Source organism: Schistocerca nitens, chromosome 1, assembly GCF_023898315.1.
Source record: "Schistocerca nitens isolate TAMUIC-IGC-003100 chromosome 1, iqSchNite1.1, whole genome shotgun sequence".
In the NCBI taxonomy this organism is placed as follows: Eukaryota; Metazoa; Arthropoda; class Insecta; order Orthoptera; family Acrididae; genus Schistocerca; species Schistocerca nitens.
The window spans coordinates 555,117,600-555,133,903 of NC_064614.1; the positions used below are offsets into that span (position 1 = coordinate 555,117,600).

General features: G+C 43.5%; 1 protein-coding gene across 2 annotated transcripts in view; it reads left to right on the forward strand.

The window, feature by feature from the left end:
- LOC126254472 (follistatin-related protein 5-like) overlaps window positions 1-16,304 on the forward strand; it is a 572,842-nt gene that overhangs the window by 522,386 nt on the left and 34,152 nt on the right. For both annotated transcript variants that reach the window (XM_049955314.1, XM_049955315.1), the window contains exons 11-14: window positions 1,842-1,963; window positions 9,016-9,156; window positions 12,354-12,569; window positions 15,260-15,410. In XM_049955314.1, coding sequence (XP_049811271.1) covers window positions 1,842-1,963; window positions 9,016-9,156; window positions 12,354-12,569; window positions 15,260-15,410 — 630 coding nt within the window. The remainder of the gene's footprint in view (window positions 1-1,841; window positions 1,964-9,015; window positions 9,157-12,353; window positions 12,570-15,259; window positions 15,411-16,304) is intronic.

Sequence of the window (16,304 nt, forward strand, 5' to 3'; positions counted from 1 at the left end):
GGGACCAAACTGCTGAGGTCATCGGCCCCTAAGCTTACGCACTACTTAATCTAACTTAAACTAACTTATGCTAGGGACAACACACACATCCATGCCCGAGGTAGGACTCGAATCTCCAACGGAGGGAGTCGCACAGGCCGTGAAAAGGTGCCTCAGACCGCGCGGCTGTCACGTTGAACGATTCTCTTCAGTCGTCGTTGGTCCCGGCCTTGCATGATCTTTTTCTGACCGCAGCGATATCGGAGATTTGATGTTTTACCGGATTCCTGATATTCGCAGTACACTCGTGAAATGGTCGTAAGGGAAAATCCCTTCATCAGTTCACGGAGATGATGTGTCCCATCTCTCGTGCGCCGACTATAACACCACGTTCAAACTATAACCTGCCATTGTAGCAGCAGTAACCGATCCAACAACTCTCCCAGACACTTGTTGTCTTATATAGGCATTGCCAACCGCAGTGCCGTATTCTGCCTATTCACATATCTCCGTATTTGAGTACGCATGCCTATACCAGTTTCTTTGCCGCTTCAGGGTAATAACAGTAATAATAATAAGTAATTGTAAAAAAGTATATATACATATACATGCTGCAGCGCTGTGTGTTACCTACGGTTAAAAAACTACTTATAAAGTAATGTTCGCGTATGGATTTACTCCATCTCCTCCATCCCCCTCTCGTCCGGCTCCGGTAGCTGAGAGGTCAGCGTGACAGAATGTCAATCCTAAGGTCCCGGGTTCGATTCCCGGCTGGGTCGGAGATTTTCTCCGCTCAGGGACTGGGTGTTGTGTTGTCGTAATCGTCATCATTTCATCCCCATCGACGCGCAGGTCGCCGAAGTGGCGTCAACTCGAAAGATCTGCACCAGGCGAACGGTCTATCCGACGGGAGGCCCTTGCCACACGACATTTCATTTCATTTATCCCCCTCTCACTCTGTCCACCACCTCCTTCCCCCTAACCCTGTCCATCTATTCCTTCCATCTTTCACTGTTGATCTCTTCTACCCTCCTCTCTCTATCTCCGCCTCCTTCCGTTCTCTGTCCATCCCCTCCTCTCATATCTATCTGTCCATCGCCTACCCTTCCTTTGCTCATTTCTTCTTCCCCCGCTCTCTCTATCTCCCACTACTCCTCCTCCTTCCCTCTACCTCATCCCCCTCTACCTGCATCCATCTTCTCCTTCCCCGTCTCTGTCCGCTTCCTCCTACCCTTTTCTCTCTCTAAGCTATCGCCCCAACCTAATTAGGAAATTGGTGTTTCTTACGAAATAATGTTTTTTTTAGATCGTAACTAATATATCTACCAAAATTGACTGAAATAGTTCCAACGGTTTATGATGAGCTTTCTAACCGCAGATTTGTCCACATATGCATATGTCAAATACATTTCAAATAACTTACCATATACCACACGTACTTATATTCAACCCGCATCTCCATCGAATTTCGCCCTGCACTTTCATTTTCATGTAGCTCTTTGTATATCAAGTCGTATCTTCCGAACTAAGTGTCGTACCATAATATAATTGTGCAGGTGCATCCAGTCGTATTAGGTGTTACTGTCTGTGAAATGTGTTACTAACTGAGCTGGTAGCAAAGAAGAAATTAATTAAAACATAGTGTATGATGCGGCAGTTTTTCACGCATCTCACTATTTGACATCGTATTTCCTAAACTACGTGTCATACAATGATATAATTTTGCGGGTACATTCATTAGAATATGTGAGTACCGTCTGTAAAATGAGTCGCGAATACTCTTAGTGGTAAAGAAGTAATCAGTTAAAACGCCATGCTTCATGCTAGATATAAGTGACGTAATACGGCACCTGTGTCCACAGCGGCCTTGAATGAGGAGCACCGCTTCTTCGCGTTCCACGACTGGGGCGTGTCCGTGTACGAGCCGACGGCGTGCCGCCTCTACCACCAGATACAGGCTACCGACATCATACCCGGCACTCAGGTAAGCTACATTTCCACGTTGCCCCTCGTTGAGAAACTCTGCCCATGACCATGGTATTAACTGATAAAGAGATGGCGTCGCTTCGTGTAGAAAGTGTTCCACTGTTGACCTTGTAGCAAAAGTACGTTATATACAGGGTTATTACAAATGATTGAAGCGATTTCACAGCTGTACAATAACTTTATTATTTGAGATATTTTCACAATGCTTTGCACACACATACAAATACGCAAAAAGTTTTTTTAGGCATTCACAAATGTTCGATTGTGCCCCTTTAGTGATTCGGCAGACATCAAGCCGATAATCAAGTTCCTCCCACACTTGGCGCAGCATGTCCCCATCAATGAGTTCGAAAGCATCGTTGATGCGAGCTCGCAGTTCTGGCACGTTTCTTGGTAGAGGAGGTTTAAACACTGAATCTTTCACATAACCCCACAGAAAGATATCGCATGGGATTAAGTCGGGAGAGCGTGGAGGCCATGACACGAATTGCTGATCACGATCTCCACCACGACCGATCCATCGGTTTTCCAATCTCCTGTTTAAGAAATGCCGAACATCATGATGGAAGTGCGGTGGAGCACCATCCTGTTGAAAGATGAAGTCGGCGCTGTCGGTCTCCAGTTGTGGCATGAGCCAATTTTCCAGCATGTCCAGATACACGTGTCCTGTAACGTTTTTTTCGCAGAAGAAAAAGGGGCCGTAAACTTTAAACCGTGAGATTGCACAAAACACGTTAACTTTTCGTGAATTGCGAATTTGCTGCACGAATGCGTGAGGATTCTCTACCGCCCAGATTCGCACATTGTGCTGTTCACTTCACCATTAAGAAAAAAATGTTGCTTCATCACTGAAAACAAGTTTCGCACTGAACGCATCCTCTTCCATGAGCTGTTGCAACCGCGCCGAAAATTCAAAGCGTTTGACTTTGTCATCGGGTGTCAGGGCTTGTAGCAATTGTGAACGGTAAGGCTCCTGCTTTAGCCTTTTCCGTAAGATTTTCCAAACCGTCGGCTGTGGTACGTTTAGCTCCCTGCTTGCTTTATTCGTCGACTTCCGCGGGCTACGCGTGAAACTTGCCCGCACGCGTTCAACCGTTTCTTCGCTCACTGCAGGCCGACCCGTTGATTTCCTCTTACAGAGGCATCCAGAAGCTTTAAACTGCGCATGCTATCGCCGAATGGAGTTAGCAGTTGGTGGATCTTTGATGAACTTCGTCCTGAAGTGTCGTTGCACTGTTATGACTGACTGATGTGAGTGCATTTCAAGCCCAACATACGCTTTCTCGGCTCCTGTCGCCATTTTGTCTCACTGCGCTCTCGAGCGCTCTGGCGGCAGAAACCTGAAGTGCGGCTTCAGCCGAACAAAACTTTATGAGTTTTTCAACGTATCTGTAGTGTGTTGTGACCATATGTCAATGAATGGAGCTACAGTGAATTTATGAAATCGCTTCAATCATTTGTAATAGCACTGTATTTTCAGAGCTTCCGCAAAAAAAATTTTTATTCAAATTGGTAGAAATTAGATCGAAAACACTTTCTCTGAATCGTTATCTTGACCGTGAATGTATTTTGGAGTTAGTATGTATCCAAAAAAATGGTTCAAATGGCTCTGAGCACTATGGGACTCAACTGCTGAGGTCATAAGTCCCCTAGAACTTAGAACTACTTAAACATAACTAACCTAAGGACATCACACACATCCATGCCCGAGGCAGGATTCGAACCCGCGACCGTAGCGGTCGCGCGGTTCCGGACTGTAGCGCCTAGAACCGCTTGGCCACTCCGGCCGGCAAAATGTATCCAGCACCAGACTGTCCTAACTGGATTATTTCTAAGTCAGAAGGGGGTCACTAAAAAAAATCTTTCGAGCCTTTATTAAATATTGTTTGTCGACCAAGGACCCTCATCAGTTGAAGTAATGGAACGTTTATCTTTCACTGCCGCGCGGGATTAGCCGAGCGGTCTCAGGCGCTGGAGTCATGGACTGTGCGGCTGGTCACGACGGAGGTACGAATCCTCCCTCGGGTATGGGTGTGTGTGTTTGTCCTTAGGATAATTTAGGTTAATTAGTGTGTAAGCTTAGGGATTGATGACCTTAGCTGTTAAGTCCCATAAGATTTCACACACATTTGTTTATCTTTAATTCGGCTATTCGTTAATGCACAGGAAGGTAGAAAAAAAGTCGTATACGCCATATACGATCCACCAAAAATCGAACAATTTCATATGGAGAAAATGCTGCTTTGACAGTCTGAAACTCTGTCAGACAAAAACAGAGAGAGCGAAAGAGAGATGATAGCTATTTATGTGTTATAATGTCTTCGCTGTGGTTCAAGTATTTTATTCTGTGACATCACTGAGAAATTTAAAACCAGATTGCATAAATAACAGCTTTCACTCAGTATTAACCGTTTACTTTCTTTTGTTTCGTAACAGACTGGAGAAAAGTTCTCTCCAAATCAAAAAGTAATATTTGAGTTATGTAGTTACATCAGGCAATCTTTATGAGTTACTCTTGTACACAGCTGTACATGAGCTTCGTATGCATAAATCCCTTTAATTTGTTTCATAATCAGTACGTCGTATGGCGACGAAAGATTAACATGACAATTCTTCCCGCTTAACCTATCTCTAACTAGGTGAACGGTTGAGCGCCAATGTTATGAGTCTGGGTTAAGTCAGAAGTAAGCGGTCGCGCAATGTCTTTTTTAGTGAATTTCTACTCATTATGAATCTGACAAATTGTTTCAGCCGAATGCTGCTACTGGCTGTGTATAATGTTTCGAATATTTTCATACTTAACAGTTTATGGACTGTATTCACGAGGCACAGATGGAGAGTCAGCTTGGCATTAATCAGAACGAGGGTAGAAACCGCCATGCAGCAACGCACAGGATGATGAAATATCTTACCAGTTTATACAACCAGGCACAGAATAGATATCTATCATGACAAAGATTTCCCAGAAACGAAGGAATACCGGAGTAGACCTGGGCTGCAGAAAGAACCTTCAGAACTGCAGCAGAACCGCGAAGGTTAACCAAGCTGGAAACGTATCCCTCATAAGCCAAAGTTAGTTGCTTCCATGTTGCTTGGATCATTTGTAAGTGTAAGATCAGCCGTAATCAGTGGAATGAGACACTTTACCTTCATATTATACGTTTATCTGTAAATGCAGCTACTTGCAGGCCATTTACAACTTTTTAATACAGTCTGGACAAAATAAAAGCGCCCGAAAAAAGTAGTTACAATAAGATGGAGATCTTCTGCTGCATAATGGCGCATGTTCTGTCAGTTCACGTACCCGACACACATGCTGACGTAAGCCTCACCTGAAGAAATGAAAAATGGAAGTCCAAAAGTGGTGATTTCATTTCACTGAGAAACCATCGGTAGAGGTCAAAGGGCGAAAGTCTGTCTGGGCGGTTTATTTCATGCACAACCGCAAATTTCCATGGAAACAGATGCAGGTAATTTTCGATCATATTTCGATACATCTGTTAGTTCTCGCTTTCATAGATAAGGGGGTTGAGTTTGCTCAAGGTAATTTAACACATTTGCATTGTTATATAAAGATGAAAGAGAAAATGTTATTAAATGAGGTACGGTCTGGTATAGAATTCATGTTCGGCAGTATTAATGGCGTTTTTGATGTTCAGAATTGTAGAAGTCGAAAGTCTGCAGTAATTTACATTACGAAATACGATTCTCTGCCAATTTCGAATTGTAATGATTCTTGTTTGTCTTTTAATGTTCGATTGCGTAGGTGGACAGATCGAACCAGTAGGATCGATTACACTGACCCGTTTTTATTCAACAATTGGTCAAGGATTCGTTTCATTGAGAAGTATTTCGATTCTTTTCAGGCAAATCGGTTGGTTGTCAGGTCTCTGAGCGAGTGTCATCTCAATTACAATGGCTGGGCGGGGCATGTTGTACGGTGGTATAACAAGGCCTTTCGGTCCACGGAGGTGCGTAAGAAACAATTGTACCTTTATGGCGATACAAATATTGGGAAGTCCACCTTAACAGAAAAAATCATTTCACGAAAGCAGCATATTTATCTGCCGTTTTGTTCTGAATTCGGATTTGGCGGATATGATGCACGTGTACATAATGTTATTGTTTTTGAGGAATTCGAGTGGTCTAGGTGGAGGAAGTATGCTTCTACTTTGAAGCGTATTGTTGAAGGATGACCTGTTACTGTTAATGTAAAAAATAAACCTTGTATGGTTATACAGCATCGTGGTTTGGTGATATTTGTATCAAACGAGTTTAATATCGGTGACGAAGCTCTTATTTCACGTTTGAATGTTATTCACGCTGACTGTCACATTTTGCATTGTCGTTCTTTGAAGGCGGAACTGGATGCGTCGGATTCGTTGGATGTGGAAACCCTGGAGGAGGTCGTTTGCATATCGTCGGATGAGGATGATCCGGAAGTTTCTCGCTGCACGCCCGAGGCGTTGGATACGCCGACGGACGAATCTCAGTAGACCTTATTTTGGTCGTATGTGTAGGTGGCGCACAGAATTTACGCAAACTGATGGTGTACGATTTGAGTATGGCAAAATGGGTATTAGTGAAAAACATGACGGAAAGGCGAAGAACTTTGCCAAATTGCAGCATTATGATATAACGGATGAATTCAAGTTTTTTCTAACAAATATGCTTCAGTAATAATTAATAAAGTAGTTACGTATGTTTATAGAATTAATGTCAGAATCGAACGTTTGACTTTGGATGAAAGGGCTAACAAAACAATGTTTGAGGATCAAAGTGCTCTTGAAAAAGTTCGTATAGCATGTACTAGACTTTCCTTCACTCAAACAAAGTTTTATTAAATTCTAAAGCTTTTCAGACATTTACTGCTTTTATTCGTTACAGAACCCGTTACGTGCCACTTTGCCAATAAGTTTTACATTGCAGTTTTTTTCTGGAGGTTTTGCCAAAATACTCCAGATCTTAAAAAAACTCCAACCTTAAATTCTTGCACAAACAATCCCGCACACATATCCCACGAACTGTGCTCCGCCAAATACTCGATATTGAACACACTGTTTTTTCGGGAGCATCATTTTGTGTTGCAATCAATTGGAAGTAGCACACGTCTTCTCCTCTCACTTACTCAACCGTAATGAAAGAGCGAAGTACTCGAGACAGAGAATGTCGCAACTCGCAACTGAGCATGCGCGGACATGTGGCAGCAACGGATTGGTGCACCATAATCACGGTTTCCAATATTTTCTGTGCTGGGCAGTCCTCCTGTTCATTAACAAAGGTCACTCTTGCGTCAGTCTAGTAAAAATCTTCCAGACATTTTTATTTTGCCCACACTGGATATACACTGTTCGAAAGGGTTAGGGGGACACCGTATCAACGTCCGGTGTCTTAAACCTAGTTTGATTCAGGCGGTATCTGTGGTGTGTCGTACGATGGTATAAACAGTTTACAAAGAAAGGGTGTTCGTGCAAGTAAAAAGTTCCGGACGGCCGCGCACCAGTGAAGAAAATGTTGGCCGCATTCAAGGAGCATGTGCTCGTAGTCCAGAAAATCGACCCGTCGAGCTAGCAGAGAGCTGAAAATTCCGCATCCGAGCATTTGGGGAGTCCTAAGGAAAAGGTTGGTAATGAAACTTTATCGTCTACAATTCCCCTTTAGGAAGCTGGTAAGGTGAAATGAATCGAGTTCTGCGAGTTTGTCCTTGAGAAAATGGTAACAGAAGACCAGTTCATTTCGAAGCTAGTGTTTAGTGAATTTCTACTCATTATGAATCAACCGAGCGAGGTGGCGCAGTGGTTAGCACACTGGACTCGCATTCGGGAGGACGACGGTTCAATCCCGTCTCCAGCCATCCTGATTTAGGTTTTCCGTGATTTCCCTAAATCGTTTCAGGCGAATGCCGGGATGGTTCCTTCGAAAGGGCACGGCCGATTTCCTTCCACATCCTTCCCTACCCCGAGCTTGCGCTCCGTCTCTAATGACCTCGTTGTCGACGGGACGTTAAACAACACTAACCTAACCTAACCTAACCTCATTATGAATCTGACAAATTGTCACACGGCAGGGCAGTCAATTGGCAAAATGTCGATATATGGTGCACTGAAAATCCGCGAGAAACAATTCAGCATGAACGGGAACGCTTCCTGCGCCATTTAAGCCAATAAAGTTTTTGGTCCTATTTTCTTCGAACATACAATCCATCAGGGCAAACCTATCGGTAAATGTTTCAGAATTAGCTGTTCTCTCAACTCAAAGAAGAAGCCCGTCAGTTCATGTTCCAGCAGGACTGGCACCTCCACACTGGCACATAATCGTCCGTGCCTATTTGAACGAAAGATTCCCACCTGCCGCCAGGCAGTTCGTGACGGAGCCCTTCATCGTTGGCCTCTAAGAAGCCCTGACCTCAGCCCCTGTGATACTTTTCTGTGGATCTGAGTTAAAGATGTAGTGTTTCGACCACCTCTACCAGCTAACACTGAAGAACTAAAAGAAAGAATAACGGTAGCTATCTAAACTGCTGCGCTGGATATGCTACAGAGGGTGTGGAACGAGTTCGAGTATGGGGTTGATGTCGCTCAAGTGTCTGGAATGCTCCATATTGAACATTTATGAACTTGAAACTTCCTGGCAGATTAAAACTGTGTGCCCGAAAATCTCATTCTGGATTTATGAACTTGTTTGCTTCTGAAAAAAGCTTCGTTGAGTACTCCATCATGTTTCTTTGATTAAATACAGATTTTCAAAGTTGTGGTATCCTTTTTGAATCACACTGTATATACAGATGTAAATTAGCAATTCTTACCTACAGATTTTATAAATATCGAAATTCTTCTACGGAATAGAACGAGTTGTCGTGGAGAAACTTTTTCAGATTGTTTTTATATTTAATTTTGTCTTCTGGCAAACATTTTATATCATTGATTGGATAAACCAAGATTTTTTAGGTAAATTCGACCTTAACGTGGAATATTGGCAATGTTCAGTACCAGAGAAGATCAAAGGCAGAAAGATATCAACGAGATGTTGACCTTGTTATTTGTTTCGCAGCAGGAGTACGTGTGCGGCGACAAGGGCGTCAACTGCAGCTGGGGACAGGCCATCAACGTCGCCAACCGCTACGTGTACGTGGCGCAGCCGCACAAGGACCGCGTCCTCGTCATCAGCAAGATCCAGATGGTCGTCGTTGACGTAAGTCACAAACCAGCACCCATCTTTCGTAAAAACCAGTGTACATCTACATCTACATGGGTATTCTTCAAATCACACTTAAGTGCCTGGCAGAGGGCAGAGGGCTGGTAGAATGACTTCCACAGATGCTTGATGTTCCACTTTCTCGATAGTATCTGCATGACCTAAACTTAACCCCATCAGCCTGATTTTTTTTTCACATGGTTATTTGTAACGTAATAGCTCTCTCCTGATAGCTTTTTTGTCTTGTGCGCCTAATCTCAATAAAAATTCCACTTGTTGCATAAGAGAAGAACAGTAGTAAATCCAAACACGCATAAATGGTTGACAGTCTCTCTAAAATCAACAAAAACTTATATTATTTGAAACGATGTTAGGTGACCAAGGTGTCGCACATATTCTGATCAAGGTTCAAAACCTGGTGAAGCACTTCTGATTTATTTTCCCTGTTGTTTAAGAAAATGAGCATTAAAAAATTGCCTATAAATAGGCCAAGAGTACATACTTGTATACCCAAATTTTCCTATGTGAAAAGCATTATTGACTGCTACTTTTGTCTCAAGAATATTATCCTCAAGGTAATAAATTTTTCCTGTCTTTCATGACAGTAGGATAAATACTAACTTGTATACCAGGGACATTCGAGCAGATAGCAACTTACTGCACTACAGCAAACGACGAATTATTTTTGTTCTGACCACGATATCCCTGCAAAGAAAAGTAATGTATCATTGGCATACACACTGTGTTCCAGAAATGTTGCGACAAACTTCGAGGGTGGTTGTAGAGGGTGTCTTGAGAAACTAATGGAGGATGGGAACTTGTGTCTGGAAACGTCATCCAACGACGCTACAGAGCTTCGAAGTTGTAGGGGTCAGCGCCTGCCGCTAGGCCACCCCTCCGGCACCAAACGTGACTTTTTATCCAGACGGACCATAGGCGGAATGTCTCGCGATGTTGTTTGTTATTCAGTGATCGCGACTGATTGCCACGACCGCCAATGGGGTCTGATGCGTAGACAGGCCTTGTCTCCTATGAATGTGACGCTCTGTTGGTTCGCTTGATGACAGTTTCAGACACTGTTTTCCATCGAATGTTTATTTTTCTCCTGGAATCCTGTAAAGTCTCTATTGTTTTTCGGAATACAGGAGCAAAATAAACAGCAGATCAAAACGTGTGTCCAAAACCGTCATCCACCAAGGCAACAGAGCATCGCATTAATAGGAGACAAGGCCTGTCTGCACAGCAGCTAGCTCTATCTTTACTACTGACGAGCGTGACGATCAGTCACAGTCACTGAATAACAAACAATATCGCATGACGCTTCACCTAAGGTCCGTCAGCGCACATAGGCACGTTTACCGACGAAGGCGTGGCCTACTGGAAGGCCCCGGCACCTACAACTTCAACGCCTTGTAGTGTCGTTGGATGAAGTTTCCAGTCAAGGGTTTGTGTCCTCAATTCGTTCCTCAAGGCACCCTCTACAATCCTTCGAAGTTTGTCACAACATTTCTAGGACACGCTGTATATCGCTTTCTGCCACCAATAAACTATACCTCCTACGTCAACTGCTATAGACACTACACGAGTAAGACTTGGAGCCAATATGGTGAGGTGTGGGAACGATCAGCCTTTGTTAACGCGATTTGTCATCTCGTGCAGCTGCCGTCCGTTTAGCACCTAATGCTGAAACGCCGTCATTGAATCTTTTTGGGATTTAACATGTAAGTGACTCGCCACTAAATCGAAAACAGCAAAGAACAGTTCTGAACTTCGAGCCGTGAAAGACATGATGGCAAATGCCATTCCTCGGGGAAGCGTTCAGAGTCTGTTCGATCCGATGCTATTACACATATCGGTACTATCACTGTGGCGTGTGGACCTTATTAGTTCTTGTTGTGAGTACGTAATATTATTTTATATCTTTGTACATTTAACGTCTGAACAGTAGTAAACCATATCATTATTTATTTATTTTTTATTTTGCTCATAGCGTGGTGCATCACATGAATTAATTACCTACAAATAATCTGCAATACGAGCATTAAGTATGATATAAAACATATAGCAAATATTAAAAGAAAATAAAGGATAGATATAAAAAATGTATTAACTATATAAAACCACGAAATATTGCTAATGTATTCTACAGCTTTTTCGATAGCATGCAAGAATTCGGAGCAGTCACCGGTGAATATTCTACTATATGTATCACGGTTTGTCTAGTAGCTCCATAATCACATTTGGCAGAAGCTATTTTTCCCCATAGATACATCAAGTCAGGACATCTACGACAGTTTGCTCATATTCTGTTTATGGTAGACCAAATTTTTCGAGACGTGCCGAATCCATGTGGTATGGTGGTGAGGCTAGACATTTTATGAAAGTCAGGGGCTGCCTGTTTGGTCCACTCCTCTTTTCAGCGATCAACAGGCTGAATCAATTTTCATCCAAAACTGTTGCACTCTTTTAAGTTTTGTTGTCAAGAGCGCAGTCCATTTCTCTTGCTAACGGGGACGTCTCGATATTTTTGTAGAAGAGGGCTGTTCTCGATCTTTTTGAGTCCTGAAAGGAATTATTTCTCTCGTTCCAGATGGGAGAAGCTTAGTGCGAGTAGCCAGCAGGTTGAGGTGGAATTTATAGTTCCTGTTATAAGGTGGATGGAGTTAGACATCAATGCACGTAGTGTGCGCACTGTTGTGCCAAAGCGATTTACCGGGTAGACTGGGCCTAAAGTTGAAGTCTCTAGCGTGGCGCCTGAAGATGTTGTTGCGAGTTCTAAGCTTGGCGGCTGTCTTTGACAGATGACCCTTGAAGCTCAGTGGTCTACCCACGGTGACGCCTAGATTGTGGGAGAGTGGTTTGTTCTCAAAGTAAATACTGAGTTGCCTGTTGGTTAACGTGTCGTTGAGGCGGAATGCAGAGACTTCGTCTTTGTCACACTGAGTTGCAATCTCCAACTTCAAAAGCATTTTCCAATATCTTCCAAGTTCTTCGTCAAGATGTCCTCAGTAGCCTCTATACCAGAGGACGTCTTGAAGAAGGACCAGAAAGTTATTGGGAAATGCTTTCCCCGTTGAAGATTCCGGCACAGTGCAACAAAGTCAGAACTATCTATGTCATGGATATCATTAGTCTATAATGATTGCTACGTGATTGATGACTCGTATTAACCAAGCAGCCTGCCTCGCCGGCAGGTGGTGACGACGGACAAGATGCCGGTGGAGCTGCACTACGTGCCGCACCTGGACCAGGTGTGGGTGCTCAACTGGCGGTCGGAGCGCGACCGCGGCGTCAAGACGGTGCAGGTGATCCGCGACGCCGCGCAGAAGCGCAAGCACCACACCGTCCATCCGGAGCCCATAGACGGACAGTTCGACCTCGTCAGCGGACTCTTCATGCCACCGGTGCAGGTACGTCTTCCCTCACGTCTCTCACTTTCGACTCCAGTCAACACTTGGGGCTGACTCATGCGTATTCTATACCGCCTAGTGGGGTCGTGCTGAAATGAAATACCTTTAATATGTAATGGTTCCCATAAATATTTGAATAATTGTATGACGGCTTTGCCCTTCTTTGTTCTCCATTCTCCTCTTACCTCTTCCCATTTAACGTCGTAAACCCTTGCCTTCCTCCTTGAAGATGCACCAAATTCTCAACTCTTGCCTCCTTTTTCGAAAATGTCATTGTAAGAATACTTCGTAAGAATCTTTGCGTTACAGTTACCTTTCCACTAGTAGGAGAGTGTTGGCCAAAGTGCTGAGCGGTGCGTTAGGGCTGCGTGGCTAGTAAAGTGATGTACAGGGATTGGATAAAAACTAGTGGCAACACCGCCGCAACATAAAGATTGTGCGTCGTATGGCATGTCCGCTGTCTGTATCTGACAGCAGAAGGGCAGTCCAAGTAGTGGAGTAATCGGTGACGTCTGAGTCAGTTGCTGTGTGTAGTATCAGAAAGTGCGGAAGGCAGTTCGAGCGCCCTAACATGTATTTAGTATAAGCCCAGCGATAAATCACCATGGTCAGTGAAGTCTTTCAAATACTTCGGTTCAACGATTAGAATAAAGAAAAGTGTAACAAGCTGGTCAGTCTGTTCGTGACAAGAGCAAACGCTGGGCCGTGAAATACTGCGGGGACACAGTGGAGGGGTGAACTATTCACAGATGACGTGATGCACGTCTTGACATTCATCTTCCGGCACGACTCGGAATGTGGAGTTTGCGACGGGTTCTTTTGATCACTATGAAAGAGCAACTTTATGCACTATATATTTCACTGGGACACCTTTAAAAAGGCACTGCGTAGCCCGCGAAAGAACACTGTAGAAATTGTGGAATTCTGGGGACCTGCTCCAAAAGACAAAGTCACACTCAACCGTTTGTACGTATTGTGCACGGATCGTAGTATTGAAATCAGATGACAACAGAGAAAGCAGGACGTAAAGTATGATTCTTCTTGTGCGCGCATTGAAAGAATGAGAAGATATATGGATAATATTGATACTCAGTACACTTAGCACGTCGGGCAGCAGTTTACTGAGCACGACTTTCAATGTAAAAGATATCCTACTAGCATTTACTGCGTTGTGCGCTTTTAGTGAACATTTTCACCCATACTGCTGTTGCTGTGGCTGTCAATCTGAAGACTGGTTTGATGCAGTTCTCCGCACTACACTACCCTGTGCAAGCCTCTTCAGTTTCAAATAACTATTGCGACAGACATCTACTTGAACCTGCTTAATATATTCCTCTTGTCTACCCCCGCAATTTTTACGCCACACACTTCCGTCCAATACTAAATTGTTGAATTCTTGACGTATCGGAATGCATGCCATCAACCAAGTTTAGTCAAGTTGTGCCACAAATTTCTTTTCTATTCTGTTTTTTTTTTCAGTACCTCCTCATCGCTTACGTGTTCCAGCCATCTAACCCTCAGCATTCTTTTTTAGAAGCACATTTCAATAGCTCCTACTTTCTTCTCGTCCGAACTCCTTATCGACCACGTTTCACTTCGATAAAGACCATGCTCCAGACAAACACTTCTAGAAAAGACTTCGTAACACTTTAACTCATACTCGATGTCAAAAATTTCTCTTCTCCACAAACGCTTTTCTTCTCATTTCAAGTCTGCATTTTATATCCTGTCTGCTTCGGCCATCATCAGTTATTTTATTGTCCAAATACTGAAACTCCTCTACTAATTTTAGTGCCTCATTTCCTAATCTAATTCCATGAGCATCGCCTGATTTAATTCGACTACATTCCACTACTCTTGTTTTGCTTTTGTCGATGTGCATCTAAAATCCTCCTTTGAAGATCAATGCCCATTCCTTTCAAAAGCTCTTCTCAGTCCTTTGCTTTCAGCGACAAAATTGTAATGTCATTGGGAAGCCTCCAGTTGTTTTTCTTCTCCCTGAATTTTAATTCCGTCGCCAAAATCGTCTTTCTTTTCTGCTGGGTCAGTGTACATCAAGGATAGGCTACAACGCTCCCTAACTACCCTCTCAACTACAGCGTCCTTTCAGGTCCTTCGAGTCCTGTAGATACAGTCTGGTTTCTGTACCAGTTGTAAATGACCTTTTGCACTCTGTATTTTATCCCTGCTACCTTCAGAATTTCAGAGATGTGTCCTGTCATCATGGTCAAAGGCTTTCTCTAACTCTACAAATGCTGTAAACTTCTGTTTCCTTTCCTTAGCGTGCATTCTAGGTGAGTCGTAGGGTCAGTATTACCCAGAGTATTCTTATATTTGTCCGGCACCCAACGTGATCTTCCCCGATGGCGGCTTCTTCCAGATTTCCATTCTTCTGTGAATAATTCGTGTTAGTATTTTGCAACCAAGACTTATTAAACTGATAGTTCGGTAATATTCGTAAGTGTTAACACCTAATTTCTTTGGAAATTGAATTATTACATTCTTGTGAAGACTGTGGGTTTTATTCGTGTCTCGTACATCTCGCACACCAGATGGAACAGTTTTGTTGTGTCTTGTTCCAAGCGTATCGGAAGTTCCAAGGGAATTTCGTCACCCTTGCAATCATGTGTAATTTTTCTTGTTTCTTCACCTCCAGAAGTTGTAATTGACGCCTTCCGCGTGTTCCGCAGGACATGAACCAGCTGTTCAAGTACGCGTACGTGACCCACACGAACCAGCGCGGCCTGTACAAGCTGGACCTGGCCACCATGCGCTACATCCGCAGCATCGACCTCACGCCCTACAACTGCGTGCCCAGACACATCGAGTTCTCCGCACTGTGTAAGTTGTCATTACATTATGCCAAAACCAAAATCACTCGTTTTGTTTTCAGCTCCAGGTAGTCACCATTGTGAAAAATACTTACAAGGGAACCTCCCCATCGCACCCCCCTCAGATTTAGTTATAAGTAGGCACAGGGATAGGCCTTGAAAAACTGAACACATATCAATCGAGAAAACAGGAAGAAGTTGTGTGGAACTATGAAAAAAATAAGCAAAATATACAAACTGAGTAGTCCATGCGCGACCTAGGCAACATCAAGGAGAGTGTCGGCTTACGAGCGCCGTGGTCCCGTGGTTAGCGTGAGCAGCTGCAGATTGAGAGGTCCTTGGTTCAAATCTTCTCTCCAGGGGAAAAGTTTAATTTTTTATTTTCAGTCAATTATCAAAGTTCAGGCACTCACACATAATCAACTTCGCTCTTCAAAATTCCGGGACATGTTCAGATTTGCTTGGACATATGCAGGATTTGACGGTCTACACACGGAAACATTTGAAAACGTAAAAAACATGTTTTGATAGAGCACAGGGAAAACTGCAGTTTATGTGACAAACTCTTATGTTTTCATCACTTTTTTAGGAGTGATTACCACATCCACAAGAAAACCTAAATCGGGCAAGGTAGAAGAATCATTTTACCCATTCGCCAAGTGTGCAAGTTAGGTGGGTCGACAACATATTCCTGTCATGTGACGCACATGCCGTCACCAGTGTCGTATAGAATATATCAGACGTGTTTTCCTGTGGAGGAATCGGTTGACCTATGAACTTGCGATCAAATGTTTTCGGTTCCTATTGGAGAGGCACGTCCTTTCGTCTACTAATCGCACGGTTTTGCGGTGCGGTCGCGAAACACAGACACTAAACTTATTACAGTGAACAGAGACGTCAATGA